At 45.8% G+C, this 25,832-nt stretch overlaps 1 protein-coding gene across 2 annotated transcripts in view; it reads right to left on the bottom strand.

Moving 5' to 3' along the window:
• Positions 1-25,599, bottom strand: part of ddr1 (discoidin domain receptor tyrosine kinase 1) — a 40,788-nt gene extending 15,189 nt beyond the window's left edge. The window contains exons 1-8 of one of the 2 annotated variants that reach the window (XM_076737241.1): positions 25,283-25,599; positions 11,416-11,573; positions 9,040-9,142; positions 5,817-5,892; positions 5,112-5,264; positions 3,547-3,694; positions 2,303-2,405; positions 1,070-1,256 (exon numbers count right to left, since the gene is read on the bottom strand). In XM_076737241.1, the coding sequence (XP_076593356.1) occupies positions 1,070-1,256; positions 2,303-2,405; positions 3,547-3,694; positions 5,112-5,264; positions 5,817-5,892; positions 9,040-9,142; positions 11,416-11,515 (870 nt within the window). In that variant the 5' untranslated portion in view covers positions 11,516-11,573; positions 25,283-25,599. Of the gene's footprint in view, positions 1-1,069; positions 1,257-2,302; positions 2,406-3,546; positions 3,695-5,111; positions 5,265-5,816; positions 5,893-9,039; positions 9,143-11,415; positions 11,574-23,647; positions 23,792-25,282 lie in introns of those variants that run through there. The other variant, XM_076737240.1, reaches the window with a different exon arrangement.
• Between the last annotated feature and the right edge of the window lie 233 nt (positions 25,600-25,832).

Here is a 25,832-nt window from a genome sequence, read left to right as displayed (position 1 = left end):
AGACGCGCTGTCCCATGATTAACAATGGCACATTAAAATTAATTAAATGGCTGCAGAGCTATTCCAGTCAAAAGGCTGCTTTCTGGTGAGACGGCAGATCGACAAAGTTATATATATATATACACACACACACACACACACACACACACACACACACAGACATGCGTATACATATATATGACTCTGCTGCTGGAGTTTGTTCTAGAGGTCATGTGAGTTGAAGCTACAGGAATTTCTGAAAAGTTTCATCAGATGAAAAAGAGACCATCAGCCTAATGTCCTGCCATAATCACAATGACATGCTTGTCTTGGGCTACTGAGAAAATTAATTTACAAAAGCAATGTATTAATCAACAAATTGTCATTGTGCATACTTACATACATAACACACAGGAATAATGAAGATGGTGTCCTCATTTTAAAACACGAGGGAGCCACACAAGCTAAATAAAATCACTTTTACTGCTTAAATATGCAGATTTATGCATCAAGGTGCCTCAAAATCTAATCAGATCATCTCTTCAAAAGGCAGAGCAACTGGCGCATCAAGAAAGTTTGCATTGTGTGTTTTTTTTGTGTGTGTGTGTGTAGGTTTGTTTTTTTTTTTTAGATTTGTTTTTAGCACTTTTGCCTTTACTGGATATTTGACTGTTTAGATACAGGCAAAGAAAAATGAGAAGAGGGGCTTGACATGTAACCGAGGTCGTTGGCTGGCATCGAATGAGGGGTTTAGACAGTGTGCGTCTTAACCACCGAGCTACAAAGACACTCTGTCTACTGTCTTATTTTTGACATTCTGTAGGTTCTGTATAATCTCTGGCGTGTGGATCTGAGCTGCAGTGCCTCATAATTCACATTAGAGCATATTTCAGAAGGATGGTCTCCCTGGAGACACCGACCGGGAACTGTTTAGCTTTTACCCTTGATGACATCTCTGATTTACAGGCAGCTCCAGGCTGTCTGAGATTCCAGCGGGATAACAATGTCCTGCGTGACCCTCTCTCACAATCCACACACACACACACAACAACACACGCTCAGTCACACAAACACAGCTTGTATGGCCCACCTGCATGGTGTGGAAGACACGTGGTTTCTCAAAGTGGAACTCAATGTCCACGCTGCCTTGCCCGAGGGCTTCTCGGCTCCAGCCCACGTAGTCGTACCCGGGCCACACCCTCAGCTCCTTAGTTTGTATGAAGTCGTCTCCTCCCAGGACGCCGTCGCACAGCTGACCCAGGCCTCCAAACTGCATCCTGCACACAGACACGCTCATTTATTCAAGTACTGGCTTGCAGATATGCATAAATAAGCTAATATACCTATGTGTCATTACTCTTCCTCTCCCTCACGTACACACCACAGTAGAAACAAAGCAACACAACAGGGTCACCAAATAGGTCCCCTCACTCAGAGCCCTCTGAGTCTCTCCCTCACGCACACACAGACACACATCTGCTACAAATACGTCTGGATTACATCAAAAGTGTTAGCTCACCCGCTAGCAAAACATTTCAGCCCCATTAACCACACAGCCCATGCAAGCGTGGAGCCCCCCCACCCTCCCTTGAATTCTTAGTTCACCCCTCCTGTGCTCCCTGCCAAAACTTTATGGTCAGGAAACATGCCTCAAATCCCAGAGCAACTAAAAAAAATAACGTTATTCCCTTTCGATTAGGCGGACACCAGAATGATCTTTCAAGAGAGGATTTGGCCCACTTCAGTATGAACAGATGTGAGGAGAGCTGCGGAAAAGCTGTCGGTATTTCATTGATCGAGGAACATCTCACTCCACAATGTTGACCAGAACACTTGTGAGTCTTTGTTGTGATCATATTCACCAAAGCAGTGTTGTAACTTACAGCCAAGGTCGCGTCAAAACGAAATCCAAGGGCGCAATGTACTCATGAATAACTAGAATTACTGCCTCACCGTTGTTCGCCTCCTCCAACCAGTCAGGCAGCAGTTTACATCCATGTCTGTGCACACTCATATAATATATGGATTGAAGACTTTAAAGGAATTAAATAAAAGGTATTAAGCGTCTTTATTGGCAAAATGGAAGTGACGCATGAAGAATGACGCACCTGAAGCTCAATATCAGCAAAACCAATGAGCTTGTGGTGAACTACAAAGCTTCAAATGTGGATATCACTGCAAAGCAGCTACAAATTCTAAAACATGGACACTTCACACACATCTTCAACCAGAATCTACACAATCAGCACAGTTTCGAGGTGGACGCCCACCATCAAACGTGAAATATGGTCACAATCTCCCCTTCTGCTGCTGAATATCTTACCCTTGCTCAGTGCTCCCATCGTAGGTGGAGTCGTTTAGATAGACGGGCATGCCAGACAGGTGCATAACGTGACCCACCGGAGCCGTGTAAGCCTTCAAGCCATCTGAGAGCGAGAAAATATTCAGTATTAGTAATGTGAGCGTTCAAACAAAACATTCTTTTAATTTAAATCTTCTACTCGAGAGACAGACATACACAAGCTGCACGTGAAGCTCTTTTAACCTGTAAGGTTTTTCATTTTTGTCATGAGCAGCTTCACGTTCACTGAGCCAACATTCAACTGTAATCACTGCGGCGGGGAAACGGCTACAGTTGGTTTTTAAAAAGTAAAACAAACAAAGCGGTCCGCTGCTCAAGCCTGTTCGACCCCAGCCATCATTAACCAGTGAAACTCAAGCCTCTCCGCTACAATATGCAGCTAATCAGCCCGCTCGCCGAGCACAGAGGTGACGTCAGTCACACGGACTACAGCCCGCCGCTCGGCTACCCATAATAAACAATGCCTCACATAGGATTTACAGTATGTGTGCAGTATGCTCCGCTTGCACTCAGATGTGTGTTTGTACCTGTGTGAGAGCGCATGAGGGTCAAGCGGGTCCACGCTGAATGAAAATCAATAAACACAGGAGAGACACTGTCATAATATCCAATACGGGGGTGAGATGAGAGGCCGAATGTGCGTAACACTTGACATTCTGAAGATTGTGTATGATCGCTGGCTGAGCTGCAACGCCTCAGAATCCACATTAGAGCACATTTTTAAAAGATGGTCTCCCTGAAGACACAGACCGGGAACTGGAGCTTTTAGCCTCAGTGACAGCTCTGATTTACAGGCAGCTTCATGCTGTCTGAGGGAGGTGGAGGGGGCAGGGGAGGAGGTGAGCCGGTAATAAATACTCAGTTAGTCAGTGCTGGGCTTCAGGAAACATGGAGACCAACACCATTTATCACAGTGTGGCTTCTTTTATCCAGGCAAACCCCACTGGGGCTGTAAATTTGATGCGGCGCCTCAAATCAACGCATGGGATGTATGTCGAAAATATGCACTCGTAATCATTACCATCAAACGAACCCCTTTCCCATCTGATAAGGAGTCAATCTAGGACAATAGTGATATGAAATGCGATCTGATTTATCAAGGTGGGCATGCCTCAGAATATACAGACCAAATGAATAAGTAACCAGGGACATTTTGTATCTCTGCAGGCTCTTCTTGTCTCTCTTGCCTTCAAACGAACACTTACCATTCCATACACAACCATACAGCTCCACCCGAAGGCAAACACTCATAACTCGGTCAGCCAGGGGGTAGAAGCGCACCATGCGCGCCACGATGGGAGGGCCCAGGTCTTTGAGCACAACATCATAGGTGTTCTCATTCCCTGACACCACCTAGGGGAGAGAAGTACAAATATTCAATCACACAGTACATCGCTCGTCTCCCCCGTCATCTGCAGGGATGAATGAATCTCGCCTGAAGGCTCTGACTTATCATTCAGTGCGTGTTTTCCAATTCTATTAATCTAAGAGGAGCTCAAATAAACCAACTGAGCTTTTTCTTTCACACACAATGGTGTTAAAAATGACTGATTTTAGGGTGTAAGCCTCAGGCACAGTTTTTGGAAAGGCAGCCTTTACCTGAGAATTTACATCGGCTTACAATTTGTGAGTATTTGTTGGCGTGGCGAGTGCTAAAACAACACCTGAAAGCGGAAAACAAGCAGTATGATTCCTTCCCCAAAACTCTGGCTGTTGCAGGTCCAAATTCCTGTGTTATCATGTGCTAGTGGTATAAAAGTGCAATGCACACTGCAGAACTTATCACCAAAGAAAATACTGGACATTCACCAAACACAATAACAGCTTTATCTGCACAAGGTAAGCCATTCATTGCATGGTGGTGAAGTCTCAGGCAGTGAAGGCTGCTTTTGCCTGAAAAGAAAAGTTTAGTTTCGCTGGCGCGCTGCCAAACTGCTCCATTGCCTAATAAATAATAAATAAATCAAGAGCAGATGAATTATACAGCCCATTACCATGGCATTCACTTTAAACAGCCACAGGAAAATGAGCCGTTTCCCATCAACGATGGAGGGTCAACCTGTTGGATGCATTTTCGCTTTCATAGAATTATTATTGTTTGATTAATTGTCTGAGATATATTTATCTAATTGCTTGATTTACCCGTTTACCTGGGTCTATGGAGTGTGGCAGTAAAGTCTCCCCCTGCCAACCTTTAATATGCACAGGAAATAACAGTCATTCCTATGCTGCCAGGATCCGATGCTGCCCAGCTCTGGGGTTTGGGTTTGGGTTATTTGACATGAACACAATAGGAGGGTTAATGTGTCGGAGCATATAGAGCATGATGATAGACATGACTTCGCCTATGCATGACTACAGCTGAGAGTAACTTGGGGGTGCAGGTGAACAGGGTTAGACGGGGGAGCTGTGCAGTCTTTAGGCCACAAGCTCTTCTTGTTATTGTTTTTCTAAATAAAGTTTCGTGTTTGTACGCTGCACTACAAAATAAACATGATGTGATGCAATGTAATTAGAATCTCCACAATTTTTGGGAACAAAGTGAGGTGAAACCACAACAACGCACCGCTGACAAAGACAGTGGCTACATTCTTTCAGAATCTGTTGAGAAGCCAAAACACAGGCTTAATTATAGGGTCTTTGTGTTCTTTCTCTGCCCAAACTCATTTCAAGAATTTCTAATTGTCACATTCCTACATTTGTGTTCACACGACAGAGACAGCGGGCTCCAGCTCTGTTCTAAGCACCAAAACAAAAAGACCCCGCTCACCTCCTGGCTCCAGCGGTCCTTCCAGGTGATCCACTTCACACCGTCGCGGGAATAGCGCAGCCGATAACTGCGGGCAAACTCCTGGCCGTGCCCGTCGGCATGACGACCCTGGGTACCAACCAGAGCCAGGAAGTGGAGTCTGCGCAGGTCTACCTGCAGGCGACAGGAAATGCATTATTAAGGCACATGTCATGACAAAAAAAAACAACTGAGATTGACACATAAACAGCCAGCAGCCATTAGCTTATCTTAGCATAACGACTAGAAACAGAGGGAAAGAGCTAGCCTGGCTTTAAAGGTAACAAAACATATACCAACATAAAACCTCTAAATGTGCATGAGAGGTGCTGGTAGTCTTGATGCTAAGCTAAGCTAACTACCCTCTGGTTCAAGCTTCATATTGAGTGCACAGATATGACAGCGGTATCAATCTCCTCATCTAACTCTCAGCATGAAATCAAATATGTGCACATATTCCCAATACGCACTCTATTTTAGTTCTTAAAGCTGTTATGAAAACATCATTAAACAAATGTATTACTGAGTCTAAACCACATTTTAACCCAACCCATACATCAGCCTCATAACCCCAAAATGAAATTCAGACAATAATTAAATGTCATTCTTCCAAAAAAAGTGAATGCACTGGGCGCTAATTACAAATGTAGGTGTGCAAGTCAAAGGAGAGCAAACAGAGTATCTGACCTGAAGGTACTCAGATCCACTGGGGAAAACGGCTCCTGCAGGACACCACGCGCCATCGCCCTCTCCAGTACTCAGCCTGGCAGAAACAGAGACTTTTTAACGTTAGGTAAGAAATTGACAAAAAAAAAAAAGAAACCTAAAAAAGCTGAAAGACTCACCAAATCCCAGTCCCACAGCCAAACACATGCAGATACAAACATACCCACAACAACACTCCATCAAAACCCTCAGCGCCGCCAGCTCGCAGAGGCACAGCTGAGCATTCAATACGAACAGTTCGACCCTGCGCTACCGCCATACATACTGGATTCCACAGCAACCAAACAGTCATATATATAAAATAGGGCGATGTTGTCTGAAAGAAAAAAAAAACAGACATACAGGGACTTGGCCATGGCTGAAGGAACGCCACAGGCAGCAGAAAGAGACAGACTGCAGACGGGTGGAAAATACATACAGAGAACACACTAAGAGAGAAAAGAGACGAGACGGGCAGAGCGAAGATTACTAGCTCTTCCACATTCTTCAAACCTCACAAGATCTGCTGTAGAACGTCAGAACCACTCTTAACTCACAGACCCTCGGGCCTGCCATGACCACACACATGCACCACTAAAAGATTTTCCCTCAGTGTGACCTTCCCCGATCCAGCCTGAGAAGAAAAGTCCACACAACCACCACATATTGGCCACACAGAGACCGCAAACTTGGCGGTGGAGCGGCGTGACGTCGGATCTGCTCGTACGAGGAGCTTTGGAGCGGGCTCCAGGCCGCAGCCCTGCTCTGACCGCTGTGGGGCTGCTCTCAAAATGAAAGCTGCTGCTCAGACCACCAGAACAAATCACTGCAACAACTCGGTGACACTGACAGTGGCGCTCGTATTTTAATCAATCCCGTTCTCCCCACGGTGGGTGAGATCATGCAGCAGGAAACCGCGGGATGATATCAACACATTAGTGCTCTACAAAGCGTCCTGTGATGGAGAGGGATGGAGGGAGAAGAGAAGAATGTGGCTGTGCAGAGTTCAGTCCGCCGCGCACCAGCCAGCGGGATTAACATTACAGCACACTGCTCTGCCAAGTACCCAATTTTTCTCCTATTTCTCTCTGTCTGTGTTTCACTTCCTACCTAAATACCAGCCAACAATTCACTCCTCTGCCCTTGCTCTCAATTACCTTAGTCCCTCCATCTTTTCCCCCTTCTCACTCACACCAATACGCTGATATTTCACCGCCCCACAGTAAAAGGAAGCACCTTCCTACCCTCAATCTCTCCCTTCGGCCAACACTTTCCCTCAAAGACCGGTTTTAAATTAGTTTCTCTCCACCTTTCAGCGCACCGGCTCAATGATCCACCTTTCACTTGTTTTCTATTTTTTTTTTATGCTCTCTCTGTTTTCTCTCTTCCACTCTCAGTGTCTCCCCGATGCCTCTTAAAAAGAGCTAGGGCTAATAATCATTTCCACATGGTTAGACACTCAGCCAAGAGACCCAGCCCAGCAGACCAATGGAGGCAAACGAACACACACACACACACACACACACACACACACACACACACACACACACACACACTCCTGCCAATGCTCTTACACATGGCTGCAGCCTGTTGCAGGCCTAGCTTGGCTCTCGTGAACCTGACCTCGCCGCCAGACAGACAAGGTGGTAATATAATTACCGAGTGGGTTTTGCGAAGACACACGCTATCATCTTCTATCATAATCTAATAGACCTCTGACAAATTACTTTAGTGTGGTGCCAACAGACTGGAAAAAGGCACGCGGACAAACACATCAGTCTGCAGTGACATGTGCACGTGTTCCTGTATTAGACACACCGTTACTCAGGTTAATGTAGAGCACTTGCACAGTCACTGTAAGTGTAACAGCAGTTGACTAAACAGAGTAAAAGTTGCTCAGAAGTCAAGCAAAATGGCCAATGTGACATCCCGTCCCTTAACACGTATAATGCAGCCTGATAATCAGACCAAATTAGCATTTCGTTACGCTTAATTTATTCTACTCTACATAAATCAATCGCTGAACAAATCAGGTGTAAGACGAGGCTATTAAATACACTGTCAACAGCAAGCAACTCCTGTCAAACTCAGTGCTGCTGTTCAAGCGCCAATTATGTTTTCTTTATAAGAAGTTCAGGCCAAATTTAAAGCGCTTTATCTGTAGGTTTGCATGTTAACCGCTAAGAACGTACACTTTAGTCACAGCCAATTACTGTAAAGAAATCTGAGCAATCTGAACGTGGTTTTCTTTCATTTCTGGATGTTCTGAACGTCACAAGTCTTCAAGTTAGCAAATCCATCACAGAGAGCATCAAGTCTGCAGTGGTTTATGTCTGGTTATGCACTTTAATTGCAAACTGATTTGAAAAGTCTGCACTTCATCACTGGCTGACCTTTTCACTCTGCTGGGGTGATGTAGGGTGATGATGATGCAACGGCGCAGACTTCTGAACACACCCTTCTCTACTAATCTGCCACTATCACTATGAATATGGCAATAATCCGAATTTGATACGACTCATGTAAACACCATTTGGATATTCCTGCTTGGGCCTAGTTCCAAATAACATTTTCTGATTAAGACATGCTGCTATTCTTCAGGTTTTGGGAGCATTCGTGTATACAGCACATTCTGAATATGCATCTCAATTGCTGTTTTTACCGCAGTTTACGACACACAGCCTCTTTCTTGTTTACAGTCAGCTCTGTGTAGTGCCTGGCCAACAGCGTGCAAGGCCGCGGTGGAGGCACATGCACAAAAGTGAAGCCCACATTTGTGGTTAGAAGGAGAAAGACACCTCCTTTTAAACATTATGCAAGATTTGGATCTCGACAGGTTTTTGGACGTGCCCAAATATCACAACCTTTTCAAGAAGAGGGAGGCTGGAAAAACAATGGCTGCATGTAAATGTGAATATTAGTGGAATATTCATGTTCATTAGCCGTCTAAACAGCTTAGTAGAAGCATGGTCTTTCTTCAGAATAAGGGCAAAAGCCAGAATATTTTGTTCAAGTAAATGTAGTTAGTGGTGCTGGGTGTTATCAGGTGCAGTGAAAACTGCTTTTCAGCCTGGTGTGAAGTTATTCATTAAGCAGAATTAAAGTTTTTAGACCAAAACCACACAAACAGTCCAGAAAAAAAGCTGCCTGACTACTTTGATTTCTACCCTGGGCACACACACACGCGCACATACAAGTTTCCTACCTTCCATGTTTGGCCTCAGTGGAGTCTGACCAGGCGCTGGAGGCGGTGATGTCAGAGTCTGGGATGGTGCCATCCTCCATCCCCAGGGCGTAGCGACACTGAGCTGTAGGGGAAAGATGGAGGGAAGGAGCAGAGAGACCGATGAGCAACATTCTCATCTGTATGGAGAACATGTCCAGCAGAAACTTAATATTTCCATTAGAGTGTCAGCAGCAGCCATCATTGGTCACGGAGCATAATGTTGTTATGTCATCTCTGGGAAAACTTCCGGACTTCATGCTTCATCACCCGCGCGCACACACACACACACACACACACACACACACACACACACACACACACACACACTGAGGGGAGGAGGAGAAAGAAATACCAAACTCTACAACAAATTGCTCCTGTTCTCTTATTTGTAACAGAATCTCTCAGGGTACAGTCTGTTCTTAAAAGTTAATGTAAAACATAATGGCAGTGTTTTACATCACTTATTCCTACAAGTTCCCTTTGTCCTGTCAAGTGACGACATCAAAGACAGTCATTAAAATTCATCTGCATCTTCAGAGTATCCAGCGGCCCCCTGCGAGACGCTGTGACCCGTCTTCTCTGAAACTACATCTTTCCAATTTCTTTCCTTCCTTTTGTCTTTAGCAACCTCTCCATCCCACACAAAGCCACCTCCTCAGGGCTCCAGCTATCCAGCACGGCCCCTGTTCTGGTTACCAGCGCTTGGGGATTTACAGGAAGAGAACAAAAGAGAGAAAGAAACGAAGGGCAAATGAAAGAACACAGGCAGGTCTCAGATATCTGCGCTGACTCTGCTCCAGCAGCAGCAATATCAAACGATCCAGATAGCATGGTCCCAGGCAGGGATTACCCAACGACCCGGCTATCTGCAGCCAGTCGTGAGGAGGAGATGGTGGAGCGGGAGGGCGGGAGGCTGAGGGTTTGGGTAGCGATAAAGTGGAAAGGGGTACTGACAGTGATACGGAGGAGGGGGCTGAGGGTGACAGAAAGAGGCGGGGGTGGGGTGGGCGTCTAACTCAGATTCTGTCACTGAGTCAGCGGACAGGAATGTTGGGCTGGATGACAAACCTTAAAAACCCCAGCAGACACACACACACACACACACACACACACACACACACACACACACAGTTCATCCACACCCTGCAGACAGGTGCCCATTTCATTACAACATCATCATCATCACACATCGCCAGTCAACGCCCCACCATCTGCAATCTTCTCACCCCTCTGCGTCTCCATCCCTCTCTCTCTCTCTCTCTCTCTCTCTCTCTCTCTCTCTCTCTCTGCGTCCTCTGCTTTCACCTTCTCTTTTTGTCATTCGTCATAAAACTTCAGCCCACACACCGAACCTTTCTGCTCACACTGTCGAGATTGACTCTTTCAACAAAACAAACTGCATGTTGTGCCACAGTCTGTTAATCTGCCTCCAGCTGTTTGTTGTCCATCAATCTCACTAAAAATCCTCGACTCTTTTAATGCAGACATGATTGGTTGATAGATTGGTCTGAATGAGGGATGCAATGAAATAAAGGAAAGCAGGAAATGCTTAAAACTGAGAAGCTGGAACCAGGAAACTTTTTTGGCAAATCGGTGTACCTCACCTCTAGTTGCCTCTAAGTCCTACACACTGCACCTTTTCTGTGTTAGCATCAACCGGCAACATTCGGGGCTGTAAATTAAAGCCAATGTGGAAGTGCCAAAATCTGCAGTCCCTCGAATGGCTATTTGAGGCTGACTCAAAACAAATCAATCGCCATAGACCTCATATTAAAATCATCAACCTGTAATTAAAAGAATAATCTATACTTGTAGCCTCAGTCTTATTCACAGTGTAGCTGCTGCAGTCAGAAGGTCGACGGCGCTGCAAACAGTCTCCTCTGGTTACACCTGGCTGGCTCTCGTTCGCTAAGCCCTCATGCGCTCCCTTCCCCGACATTTTGACTGACAGTTTCATGAGCTGCCTGTGCATTAGCGCTCTTGACGAGCCGGGGAGGGCGGGGGGGGGCAGCCGGCTATCTCATTCTCCTATTACACACGACTGGCTGGCAGACGGGGAGAGGACACAGGATAGCCTGTTGATAGCGGACGGAGAATGAGCCTTACTGATCTGAGAATGTGAGGAGAATGTCGGAGCAGCAGGATGAGACCATTGCTGTGCCTGCAGACACGAGCACGAGGTTTGAAAATGGCTGTCAATCATGTGTGAGTTTGTGGGATAACTGACAACCTGCTGATCTGCTTCAAATGCGGCAGTTTTGGGCGCAAAACAATACTTAAAAAAGGGAAAAAAAGCAATTTATGCATCACCAATGTAAATGTTTTTTTGTTGCATGCATGCATGTGACATCCTACCTGGGTTAAAGTGCCACTCGTGGTCTGCTGAAGACGACACCAGCGCCATCAGGACTGTGAGCGCAGTGACAGGAAACAGCCTGAGGGTTGGAAAGGCCATGACAGCAGCAACACACCTGGTTACCTGTCCGGAGACAAACCGATGACCACAGGCATACCTGTTGCAGAAAAAAGAGATATTTAGATCTGCATCCACTTAAGGATTCATGTCTGTGCTTGCTGAAACTGTGCAAACCGATCCATAAATGATTTTACTTTCACGCCCACATACAGTATATATTACAAAAGTGCACACACACAGCTCTAGCCTGAGGCTGCTGGGCTCACCATCCCCATCGATACCTCAACTCAATCAAATCCTCTTAGTCCAAAGCATGTAGCATGTCTTACAGTCATTTGTGTCTCAATGTTTTGCGTGCAGAGCTCAGCAATGGGCCAAACCCCCAGAGAAGCAAGCACAAAGCCATTCAACAAAGGCCACTTTCACACGCTAATTTGTTTTTCTCTCTGGCAGCAGAATGTCGGGATACAATAATACTTTCCTGCCTTTCGAAAGGGTACAAACAGCTTGGTAACTGAGGATGGTATAATTAGCCGACCCCATTTACTCCCAGAGTATTCTCTTTGTATTTGAAACATCAATAATTTCTCCAAATTACTGATTTCAAACTTCGCTTTAATAGGAGAGAGTGTATTCGGAGCACCCAGCTGGAGATACTTGTTGGGAGTAAATAACAAACAGATGAAACTGCAAGATAGAGGGAATGAAACCCACTGAGCGAGAGTGTGCACAAGTACAGATGTCACAGTATTGTTAATGAGGACACAAACATTGGTACAAAGTAAATGACTTATGATCATGACAATGCTCAAAACACCACATCACAGACAGTTCGCATGTGTTGTTGAGTGATTTCAGAGACACTTTGCAGCTTAAAACTTACCAAAACACTGATGTTCAGTTGCCAGTTTATGAGAAACAGAGAGCTAAAACTAATGCAGTCTAATACAAAATCCCTGCAATAAATCCCACCTTCGTGAAGGTTGTAATGTTCTGGTTTTGTTTAAACTTTTTCAGAGAGGTGTTGATTCAACTAACTATACTCATTTTGGGGCATGGAGAGTGTTGCTGTTGAATTACAAAACGACGACCTGCAGCTTCCAAAATGATCACCTCGTAGAGTCAGCTCCTCTCTGAAACGGCTGAAACAAAAACAGAACATTGTAGCCTACATGAAGGCAGGATTTACTGCATTAGCCGGCATTAGTTTTAAGTAGGTGTACCTAATAAACTTGCAAGTGAGTGTAGCTCTACAACATTTTCAATCTGACATCCACTATGCTTTCTTTCTAAGAAAGGAAAAACAAAACGACTTGTGCTTTTTGTCTGACAACACCGACATAATTTTAGCCAACGAATCTGTGAATCATACGGAATAAATTTATTGCTCTATCCCCTCGTGCGTATTTTACTTTTGAGCGTGTTGGAGGAAGACTTCCAGCGGCGAAACAAGAGAGAAGAAAGAAAGAAACCTCGTGATAAGTGGAAGTCTGAAGAGGGAGTGACAGCTGGGAGAGACTGAGAGGCCAGGCTGTCTTCCCCGTAGACCCTCTGTGTTTCGGCTTCATCTCTGACTAGACTGGGACAGCTGACACACAGCTGTAGTGACAGAAAATTGGGGGGGTGGGTATTGAAAAGGAGCAAATAGTGGAGTTTGCTCAGGCACAACAGGGCGGAGACGATGGAACAAGAGCAGCGACGACATGGATACATATGTGTGTATTTGGGAGGGGGGAGGCGGGCTATCGAGGGTGACTTATGGCCTCACTGGTGTGTGTACGCCTGGTTGCGCGGGGCGTGTATATGCGGGCATAGAGGAGATCTTACGGATAGCCAGCCAGTGCAGCTGTCCTGAATGGGAGACACAACGCAACCGATACACGGTGCATGTGTTCTTCGAGGGGAAGAAAAGCAGAGAGAAAGAAACGCTGACATCTTTTTTCCCTTCGCACAAAAACACCCAAGTTGTCCGTATGAGTAAGTATGTGTGTGAGCGTGCCAGATGACAAAACGCTGAAATACGGGGCTCGCTGCACTAAGCTGCGTGTGTGCAAAATCAGAGCTGAGAGTCTGATGACTGGGGCCACAATGCAAGGTAATCACCATAGCAACCAGTGTCAACAAATGGTGGGAGACTCGGGTCACATGACTCATGAGCAATTATTCTTTGGATGAACATATTAGTTGTTTGGTCTACAAAATGTCAGAAAGCAGTGATAAACGTCCAAAAGCCCAAGATGATGTCTTCAAATGTCTTGTTCTGTCCGCAACCCAAAGACATTCAGTTTCCTGTCATAGAGGAGTGAAGACACCAGGCAATATTCTCATTTAAGAAGCTGGAATCAGAGAATTTTGATTTTTATTTCAACTGTCAAAACAGTTGGTAACTGATTTATGACAAATAATTGATTAATCGTTGCAGCTCTCGACTCCAGTCAGACTCGAGCTGCATATCTGAGGACTTCAGACTTCACTGACTGGCACCGAAAAAAGACGTGACTTTGATTTGGTATTCAGGACTTGAGACTTGACTTAGACATGCGACAGATGACAGATGAATCACTACAAAACCCACAAAGAAGCATACGTGACTGTGTCTTTTTAGCTAACGTATCAACTGGTCAAATGTTAGCTGGACTTAACTTTAGGTTTATGTTGTGTTAGACTTGGTTTTGAATCAGTTCTGTGTTTTATGACAGAAGACAGATCGTTAATGTAAAGGACAGGGAGGGCTGAGGTGGAGCCGCACAACCAGCTGACTAAATGTGAAGGGACAGACATGCTGGATCCCTTGATGAATGTCAAGCCAAGGAATGCCATTCATTTCCTATGGAGGGCAGTAGATCTGGCCACGTGGTGCATGACGGATGCGGCACAGCCAGCTAGATGACCGACCCGTCGCCGTACCTGAATTTGCATAATCACGACTCATCAACTCAACATTATGTAAAGGAGTCTGAGAATACATTGCCAATAATTAGCTGCAGCTATAACACGAGAATGAGTTTGTGACCCAGGCACCATGTTGGAAAATGACTCACAACTAAGCACCGCCCAACTCAACTCTGTCACCCTGCGGGCACGATCAGATGCGTCCTCGTCGGATCTTTAATACACCCGTAATTTGAATTGTGTGCTCTATTAAAATCACTGCCAGTGTTGTTACAGCTGTGCAGCAGTGATCGTCCTAAGATTTATAAGGTGTAAGCAGGCTGCCGCAGTTTTTGTTAATGTTGAAAACTCAATTTTTCATGACTGCTGTCTCACCACAGTAACTCGGGACTTGCTTGAGACTTGAAGGTTTAGACTTCAGACTTGCGCCCCTGCAACAAACATCAACCTCGACAGCTTCTCATCACTGTTTTGTCAACGAGGGGGAAACATGGGAGCAGACTTTCATCCAACAGGCCACAGAGACGGGGGGACATAACAAACAAGAGAAGAAATCCAGTCGCACAAATGTTTTGGCGAGCGGGAACAAAAGTGGCCACAGCCATCCGAGAACATTGTTGTTGGAAAAGGCAAGTGGTGTTGAACAGCTGTGGTTAGCGCTCAGAGGGAGGAGAGAAGGGCCCGCTGTGTTCTGGAGGAGGCGGCGCAGTGTGGAGCCCAATCTACGCTCTCACATTTTGTCTGGAGTAATGCATTAACAGCACTAATGAATACTTATGAGCAGCTGCTGTTTCTACAACAAAACACAACTGACAAGCGAGCAAGAGTCAAGAGCAGAGAGACTCAGAACTTTTTTAGTTAGCAGCCATTGCATCATTAGAGATACGTTGCCAGAGCCTCTATAATTAGATTGCTTCAGTGAAAAACTGGCAGGAGTGCCTTGGCACTGGTTAGTGTCTTTTCTAGAGAGCCCCTCGGGTTTGAGCTCAATGTTTGCATTCGTTATTCTTTCCAGTTGTATAATAAAACCAGTCCACTCAGGAGTGACCTAAAGGGCTATTCAGGTGGCTTTGCGTGTTTTAGCCCATTAACTGCAAACTGTGCATGCTTTACATCAATGCAGAGATTTTTCCAAAGTATATCATAACTTACTTGCTTCTTGGTGATTTCCTATATTCCAGACAGCCATTAGTCTAAGCCTGTGTCAGCGAATGAAAATCAGCATGCACAGACTTAAACCTAAGACAGGTTATCAATCAGCCAATATTTAGTCCACATTTTGTTTTACAGCTACATAATCAACATCCAAAAATCAAGACAGCTGCTCAACAGTGATATGTTAAAAGCCAGAGACCAGCAAATGTATAATATAACCATGGTTGCTTATTCATTATTCCCATCTGCTCGCCGTTACAGGCATGGAAGAGAGTGAAGTTCAGCAGGAGTTTCGTTCCCTCTGCCATAACAATTCAACTGAATTTCATAACAGAGCTGAACAGAAGATCCAGACCGTAATGCAATTGTGCCTGAGTTTGTGCGTTTGTGTATGTAAGGTGTTGAGAACTGGCCGGTCGTGGGTGCACGGTGCGGGACTCATGTATGTATTATATCTCATGTATGTATTATCATGTATGTATATGTATGTCAAACTTTGTGTATTCTGTCCAGTTTGATGCATTTGTGCACTCTGACGTCGTACTGAAGCTGGAAACAATTTTCCTTGCAGAAGGACAAACTAATCTAATCTAATCTAATCTGATCTAATCTATTCCATTTTCATTTTGGAACAACAAATCATTTCAATGTCATGATTCTTAGCAGGCAAATGTACTAATCTTATTTGAGAGTTGCTGGAAAAGCAGCTATCTGCATGTCTGTCAAACAGTGTCAGACAGTCCACCGCTTCTCCATACTGAAATATCAAACACACAGATGTACGGTCCCCAGAGGAGGAGTTAAACCGACATTCATCCTGATAGGTTAGAAGGTAAAATACTATACTATACTACAATATGCTAAAAGCAGTGCTTCTCTGCCGTGACAGGTCTTGTCCACACAGACCTCGTGTGTGGATGTGAACGCTCCAATCACAGGCAGATGAGTAATATTCTGCTCAGTTGAACATGACTAACGGCCGCTGGGAGACAGAAAGTAGTGAGCTCTTTGTTTTGGATTTCCGTCGGTGTGTGAGGAAGCTGCTGGGCTCGTTCGCTCCGCTACCATGTGAGTCCCGGAGAGAAGGATGTAGGAATTAATCTTCACAGCACTTTGAAGGGTGAGACTGTGCCAGCCACAGAGACAAGGTCATTTGATGCTTTCCTGAAAACAGACAGCACTTGTGAGGAAAGTGCTGTTCGCTGCAGGGCCACTGTTTTCTTGTTTTTACTGAAAACCCACTCCAAGGGCAGGCACAAGTTCTTTGGCTGCACAAAACACAAACAAAAAACAAAGATTCAATTTTCTTCACTTTGTTTAATATTCCTTTCACTCTAAGAGCGACGAAACTAAGTGATGGAGGCTGAGGATGCTGGAGACTTTTAATAATTACCTACACTAACGCGAACAAATGATCCACGATGTGTCAGGAAGCCTTGGGTAAAGCTTGGCGTCATGCCCGACTATTGGTCATAGTGTTGGTCATACATTGGTCATCAATTGTGCAGCTGTGTGTCATCATATTCATCTATACAAGGAAGCGTGAGTCATGACTGTGGAATCTGATTTTACTGAGTTTTTGCAAAGGTTGAGGGAGCAGGAGGGAAGGATGGATGAGTCACTTAAGCAGCGTAATAAGGGTTGAAGGAGAAGACAGCGACAGTGGTCGAGTCAGAAAAACAAATTAAACAGCAGCACCAAGGCAAGGAGAAAGTGTAGCATGTGACTGATGGATGACTGAAGGAGGAGGTGAATCATGATGAAACGCTGAAGAAAGCACGGTAAGGGGATTGTAAAGCAAAAAAAAAAAAAAGGTTCCAGCTTCCAGGAATAGTTGGGTTGTGCTGAACACCGCATGATTCATGACGACAGCTCAGCTTTCACCCAAAAAATACCCAATTTAAAACACACCTTACTGGTGGCACAGAGTCAGCAGGGCAGCATCACAGAGCAGCAACAACACAGCAAATAACAAATCTAATTCACAAGCTAACAGTACAGAGAGCCATGAGCCGAGGCTGGAGGACAGAGCAAAAACGGGTAAAAAATGAATGCAATAACGCTGGGTTCATTAGGATGCGGCTACACAAAGCAGAAATCAATCATAACTAAAGAGTGAAACTTCAGTCTTTTCCCCTTTTGCTGCCTACTTTATGCTTGGAAGCAGCTCCACATGGTCTCTCAGCTCACACCAGTTGCAGCATTGCTAAGCATATCTGCATGGCAGACAGAGACAAATGGTGACTGATTAGCACAGGTTGGTCTGGCAAATGAAGAATGCCCTCATCAACCGCAGCCACACAAACCTATTTGTAAGTGTAGGGATAAAGCATTACAGCAAGTTAGTAGCCAGAAACACATTTTCCTTTGGTTTGCTGTCTTTTTGTTGTTGGGCGCTGGGACGGTAAAAGAGACAATATGGCAGATTTGTGGAAGTGGTGCACAGTTGAAAACACACATCTGGACAAGCTTAAAAAAACATCTAAAATGTATAAATAAACACTCACAATTCACACATGTCCAAGGCTGGAGTGCCTTCAAAAGCACAAGGTGGTGCCACACCAAAAACAATTAAAAAAGCCTGGGATTTAAGAGTGACAGGGGGTGGGCAGTCATCTGTTCCTGCAGCCACAGCGGAGGAGGCTGGACCGCTCATACTCTACATGTTTGTGGCAGACAGTGTTCAGTGGCTCCTGAAAGAGCCAGACGGATAAATCAGCCCGAGCAATATATCAGCCGATATTAACTTATTGCAGATAAGATGTGATAAGACTTTCCTGATCCCACACTGGGGAAATTCACTTGTACCAACAGCAAGAATAAAAAGGAGAGGTAGAACAAACAGACAATAAAACCACACAAAATAAAATCAACCATAGAGCCTGTATGTACATGATATTCAAAAGAGAAGAAAAACATTGGCTCATTTTCACTGTGGATATTCAATTTCACATGAGCTACATATGAATAATAAATACAGTGTCTTTGGGCTATTGCACAGTGAAGGTATAGAACACGTAGCTCATGAATAATAATAAGGAACAAGAAAGTGCGGTGAAGAAATGCTTAAGATCGATTTCGGTCACTTAGAGACTGTTTCCATTACAGTTCCATCAGAGAGCCGCGACAAAGTTCACCTTTCAACTGTAAAATGTTCTCGTCAGGACATACCGCGGTCACGAATCTTTACCAAATGAATGTCGCCCAATACGTCTCTGTCAGATATATTGGTATAGACCTCAAAAATCCAGTTTCTGTCAAGTGCTAGTACACAGTCCGACCTGATTATTAGCTTTCAACAGGTTTAACTCTGCAAATGACGCAAAATGATGAACACACAATGCAAAACACACCAGGGTCGTCTGTCTGATTGGTCTCTCAACATAGTTACACTTCATCCACACCATCTTCTCTAGCCTGGACCACAATATTTCAATGCTCTGAGAGCTTTTTGGCAGCTGAATCATCCAATCTTTGAGCCAATTAAAAGCTTGTGAAATGTTGTGGAAATGGTTCAGACAATCACGACAGAAATGAGTGAGCGACAAATCAAAAAGGCGCAACCAGGTAGATACTAAATTTATCTATGTGGCTGCAGTCCTGCAGTACAAACCCAATATTTAGTCTGGACTGCTTTTTAATTACAGCTGCATCATTGTGTTCCAGTATTATGACATCTGCGGAGGCAATCAAAAAGAAATAAGCTTGATCAGATACATTGACAGAAACAACACAGCACAGAAGGAGGTGGATTGCCTGCACCATATGCGCAGCAACTAAGAGCGAACTGAAGTAAAACACATGAGCGTGTTGTGTGAGAGCAGAAATATGACAAAGAACAGCAAACGCACCACCAAAAAGATCCAAACAGAGGCCTTGTTATTCTTGTTATCCCCCTTGTTAGCACCTCTGGCAATCAACGGGATCTACAACGAGTCAGCTGTTCATTAGCTGTGTGAATCAAAGACTGAAGTCCTTTCTCTGTGCACGCAAAGGAAAAACACGAGAACAGGCTGTAAGTTCTTCAGGGAAACTTGTTTTGACTGACAGCGACTTGCAACTGAAGCACTGTTTCGGTTCTCAGGGCTTGAAGTTTCATACATGTCGGTGCACGTAGTTAGACAGTTCCCAGCTCTTTTTTTTTCTCTGTATAACGCATCTGGAATGAAAGGAGTGCCATTTCACGCTCTGGTGAAAGTAAGTTAACGAGAGACCTTCCTCCCCCAAACTAAAAGTGAACCCGAGTCACCTGCCGCATGAAAGCGAACGCTCGCTGCGACAGTGGGGGAAGATTAGTTCTGAGTTTGACCTCAGTTAAAGCGTGGGTGTAAAAATCGTAATGAGAATCTAGCAGATATGTGGCAGCATTTGCATGTTAATACGACAGTGTGGCAGCAGAGTGTGTGTGGATCTGCTCTGACACGGAGGCTGTTTTGGGGCTGCAGTGCGATGGCGAGCCGCAGCCCATTTCCCTGAATTCAATTTGCACAGTTTCGCTGCCACCTGTCAGAGAACAAGTGAGAAGCGGAGGGGAGGACGGGGTGGAAGGAGAGAGGAGACGCATGTGACAGCGCAGTGCTGCTCTCACAATGGGTGGAGAGAAAACGGCCGGAGACGGAGATACAGAGAGGCAGACAGAGGAATGCCACGGCTGAGGAAAAGTCCCTCCAGTGATCCAACGAAGACACTCGAGCGTGGGACAAAGGCAACTCTTTGCCCGCAGGAGGATGACAATTATTCATCCTGCGAGTTGCTACAGAGGGAACAGGAAACCGGAGAGAGGGATGGATGGATGGAGCGAGGGTGAGAAAGAAGGAGGGACGGCCTGGAGAGAAACCGAACAGAGCAGAAAGAAAAACCGGAGCGATCAGGTCAAACAGGAATGAGTTCAGCGAGACTCAGCATTTTGAGTCAAAGTGAGAAAAACAGTCCGGCCTGAGCCAGCCCTCTCGCAGATGTCTTCTTCTCATTTCTAATGAACGACAGCTGAGCAGAGAGAGAGAGAGAGAGAGAGAGTGAGAGAGAGAGAGAGAGAGAGAGAGAGCGAGCGAGCGAGAGAGAGAGAGAGAGAGAGAGAGAGAGCAGAGTTTCAGACTTCAGCTTCAGCAGGGGTGAAAAACACAAAAATACACTCACACAAAAGGAAATTGGATCCAAAAATTGCATCTGGGCTTTGCTAAAACTTGAGCCACGTGCACGCACGCACGCACACACATGCACACACAGACACACACACAATTCATCTCTGTTAAAAGCCTCAGGCACAGGCTGATACCTCTATCACACTCTCAGTCCTCCTCCTCCTCCTCCTCCCTCTCGGCAGAAAAAATGGCTCCTAAAAAGAGCTAAATTACACATCACACAACAGTATCCTGATGCTAATGTGCCCCTCCAAACCCCTGGGAGGGAAAGACAGGCGGGTCCGCCCCACTCAGCGTGAATGTCGCTGCTAAAATTCATCATGCAAAGAGAAGACATATTAAAAAAAAAGGGGCCAACTTTGATGTTGAACACAATTTTCTTCCATGTTCCAACAAGGTTTCAAAAGCACTTACTTTGCCAGAAGCCATTAGTGATTTGTGGTATAACTGAGCCACAAGAGGCACGGTGTGTGCTAGCTGCAACTCGAAAAACACCACTGCTTTGTGAGGATTTGAACAGAGATGAAAAAAAAAAAAGTGAAAAGAAAGAGCGAGAGGGAGAGAACACAGCGCACAGTGCCTTTAAAGTTTGAGAGACTTTCCATCTTTTATAAGGTTCGTCTACTTTCTCCACAAGCGATAACTTCAGCTGCCAGTTGTGTGAAGGAGCTCGACATGATTCACAAGTTTCAGCCCGCCGGACTCCGCATTAACAACTGAGATCATCAACATCACATGATTTAAAGGAGGGCTCCACTAATCGTACGCATCAAAGCGCGTTTAAAGGTGTCGAGGAGCTCTGCCGCGTATGTGAAAAAGGCAGTAAAAAGGCTTTTGCAGCTCCGCGGGGAGCTGGGCGAGGTCTGATAAACTGCCTCAAGTGGTCGCTTGAGGAGATGCTGGTCGAGGACTACGAGTGTGAAAATGAAAGAATCTGAGGGTGTGGAGTTGGAGAGCAGCGAGGTTTAGCGGACATTTGCAGCCCCCTCCTCACCTCTGCTTGAGGCGAGCTGCTCAAGCTGCCACCGGCACAACACAGACGCTGATCTCCTGAGCGGAGCGTCCAAGGTCGAGCTGCACTCTGAGAAAGCAGGCGGCAGGTATTGACAATGAAGAATGTGTGGAATAAATTCTTCATTAACTGTCCAACAAAATCTCCCAACGACATGGGAGCACAATGCTAAATCAGTGGAGAGCTCTTCCAATTGGAGTGTTTTATTATCTCGGTCATATAGCATGTATTACAGAGGAGAAACTATACATTTAGGAGGTATTATTTCTACAATTTTGTACTTTTGTGTTGTAAAAACCTATGTTGCCACGTGCTAATGGTGCATTATATCGTATAATGTAATTTTGGTACATACGCAGAGGCAATTCTGCAGGTTCAGGAGCTAAAACGAGGCATCAAACCAAGGCCTGAGATCAGTTTATAAGATAGTGAGAATTTCTTTGAAGAAACCACAGCAGCCAAAAATATGAAGCCAGTTTACTTAAATCCAAGCAGCAACATTGTTATCTAAGCAGGGCACCCTCGACGGGAAGAGCAAACAGATAAATGAGGAGAGTCGCAGGGACGATAGCAGAAGGGAGGCTGAGGCTGAGGTGTATGAGCGAGGAGGGACGGGGGGAGGTGGATAAATGAAACATCTAGTGCTGCTTCAAAGGGAATGGAGAGATACAAGATGGAGAAGGAGAGTGTGCGTTCGATGTTAGATGGAGAGAGAGAGACAGATTGTCAGAATGATCAATTAGGGGATCAAAGGTTTGCTGGATGGAGGGACAGGCAGATGAAGGCGTGCGGGAGTGATGGGGAGGGCTAATCTGAAAGAAGGTAGGACTTTGGAGATGAAGATTCACAGAGAGGAAATCAAACAGAGATTTGAGAACTCACTGACAACTAAAGCCAAAGCACAGCCCGGATCACGCTTTGAAGTGTCACCACCCATTACTCGATGAATTTGTTTCCCTGACAGCCTCGTCGAGCTCGCTCCGCATGTGACCACACATACGGCAAAAGCAATTGAAACGTCCAGCTGTCTAGACTTGAGGGGAAATTGGTTTAAAAAAACAGGGCGGACAGCGGAGTCCTTCCTTCAATGGGTTTCATTTCCCATTAGAGGGAGACTGTAGAGAGGGGAGGCAAGTAACCGTGTCCTGTCTTTGGATCTAAATGAATTCTTCCACTGGCCTTGAGGTTCCCACTCAGTCAGCTGGGAGCCAATTATGAGCAAACACAGAATTTAGTGAAGTCGCCGCCTAATGCATGATGGCAGAGAGCAAAGTCACGTAAAAAGACCAAAAACACTTCTGACCATTGTGCTCTTTCGCGTGGCTAACGAGCCACATCGCCATCATGATCAGGCAGCTGTGCAAAACAAGAAACCCAGTTATTGTGCAGGATCTGCCTTTGGCTTCAGAAAGCGTGTCCACCTGCGAAAAGTCTTTTCAGAAGGGTCAACAACCAGAAACACACAGTCACAAAGGCTGGCTGCCACCAAGACAATGACCCAGATCGAGGACAACAGTCTGAGGTCAATGATCAACCAGACAGGACAAACCAGGCAAGTGTGTGTGTGTGTGTGTGTGTGTGTGTGTGTGTGTGTGTGTGTGTGTGTGTGGGCTCGCACACAGGCACATCTGTGTGTTTCCAATCACAAACCAACAGCAATAACACAAAACTGCAAAAACCCAGATCAGTTTTTCTTGTCTTGTGCATAAAAACTGGCTTTTCAAGACCTTTGTTGCTGAGTATTGAAATCTGTAAAGGCTGAAACAAAACAAATAACAAGCAGCACCTTCACACACACACACACACACACACACACACACACACAGTCACACAAATGACTCTGCCCTGTGCATACTTCTCCACAAATCACATTATGCAATTAATGTCATTTTCTCCTAATCCCGCCGAGACAAAGGCTAATCAATTAAAAAGAACTGTCCTCTAAGTGTGTGCATGCACAATTATACTCACATTAACTGGTCTTTCCAACTATTTAATATATTCGCCGTCGCCTCTGCTGGACTGCACTGCTGATATAAAGCAGCTATGCAGGGCCAGAGGCTCTCGCGGGACGATGTGGGAGAATTAGCAGCCAGATGCCCATTAGACAAGAATCCAGAGGACCTGTGCTTGTCGTGAGGGACCGAGTACCCACCATCAGCGCTCCCTCTCACTTTATGCTCCTGCCTTTGCTACCGAGGCAGAGAGGGAGGGATGGGGAGAGAGAAAATTGGCTTTTATTGCCTCTCTATCTATTGGCAAATAGCACAGCCCCCCCCTCACACTTCCTCCTCCCAACAGCCTAACAATGCTACACCTCCTCTGGACTGCCTGCTCAGTCCCTCAGCCAACAAACCATTTTCATGTGTTGGGAAAGGTGACTGCCCGCTGCACTGCACACCCACTGTAGCCCATTGTTAACTCCACCATCAGGCCACCTCCACCTCCCTGCAAGCGGAGAGGCATGCACAAACACACAGCAGCAAGCTGGCAACAGAAACACATGCAATCACGCCCACATTTTCACCTCCCTCCTTCTGTCTCTCTCAGCCTTCCACAGATAAACAGAGGCAGGGAGCTCAAATATGCCGTTTCTGAGCAGAACTTTTCTTGTTTTCAGCACGATCTCGCTCACAAGAGAGCTCACAGGGAATCATTTATTACGCACGATTGGTTCACTCTCTTTTCTCCTGAATCGCAAAAAATACAAAATGTGTATTCGGTTCAAAGTCCAAACCCTCTGGCAGCTCCTCCCCAGAGTCTGAACATGTTTTCTGTATCAACAGAGCCTCACTTACAATGCCAGGCCGCCCTGTGATGAGCTCAGATTTTGGACTGATTGGCTCTCGAAGGAGAACCACCGCCTTTAAGGCCTGAGGTGAACGAAGCCAGAGCTGACGGTCTGACTGGAGGTCACCTGTGCTGCTGCGAGGTCACGGGGTTAATGATGGGTGTGTGATGACCACCACCTGGATGCGTGGAGGTCATCCTTAACTGAACTATGCATCAGGGCTGCTGCAGCTTGACATGCCAGGAACGATTACTCTCAACTTGTGAGGTTTGTGTGTGTTTTTGTGAATGAGGTGACGAATGAGTTTTACAGACTGTGGAGAAAAGGAGCGACTGGCGGCAACTTCACCAAACCCACAGCGGGCCTTTAGAGTTAGTGAGCAAAGATTGGAAATGATGACGGCCACACGTCAGGACTCTGAATAATGTTCTCACCCACATTTAACACGATGTTGAGCGGCTCAGTTTGAGTCCAAACCATGATGTGCACTGTCAGAATATCTCAGCTACGCAGTCAGTAAATGCCACACAAACGTGCGGAGACCCGGGGCGCAACGTTACACCTCACATGCGCTTCCCAGCAGTCCGTGGCCAGCGTCCAGAGCCGCCGTGCCCACCTCACACCGAGACTTATAGACGCCAAGCCACAGAGTGAGAGGCAGACAGACACACAGACAGACATACACACAGACAGACAGCTGGAAATATCCGCTGCAATATTATTATAGTCGCTTGTTAAGGAGCAGCAACACGCTAGGAGTGGAGTGCGCGGCGAGGAGACGCGCGGAGGATTTAAAGGAGTTTGTCAGGACTTACCTAGAATACGATGAGAAGTGCGCTTTGACAGCAGTCCAAACTTTTAGCTGAAGTCTGTATTAGTCGAATAAAGATGCGTTTCGCCCTGAGCAGCAACGCGTCCACTGAGTAATCCAAACGCCGCTCTGGAGCCGTTGTTGCGCTCCGTGAACGACCTCTGACAAAACGCTGAACGCACCGGCTGATATGAGACCCGTAGCCGGACTTTCCCCCGGCGATCTTGGGATGAGTAGTGTCAAAAGTTGTCGCCAGTGAGGGGAAAATAGGTTTAAAATAGCGGCAGTGCGCACGCCGTTCCTGCGCTTCAGCCTCTCTCTGAATCTCAGCCCCGGCTGCGCTGCTCCCACACTCCGGGCTCCACAGCCGGGGCCAGAGGGCGCCACCAGGTGCTCATTTACATAACTGCACCGACTGCGTCCAATCACAGCTCCGAGCAAGGTGTCTCATTGAATATCCCAGCATGCACACCATCCAATCAGAGCTCCCTGTGGGCGGGCGCTGCGACCTTAACAACGCTGTGGAATGAAATCCAATGTGAAGCCTTTGGGGG

This window comes from Chaetodon auriga, chromosome 8 (genome assembly GCF_051107435.1).
Source record: "Chaetodon auriga isolate fChaAug3 chromosome 8, fChaAug3.hap1, whole genome shotgun sequence".
NCBI lineage: Eukaryota > Metazoa > Chordata > Actinopteri > Chaetodontiformes > Chaetodontidae > Chaetodon > Chaetodon auriga.
Note: the sequence above shows the minus strand (reverse complement) of the source record. Positions and strands in the feature narration are given on the sequence as shown.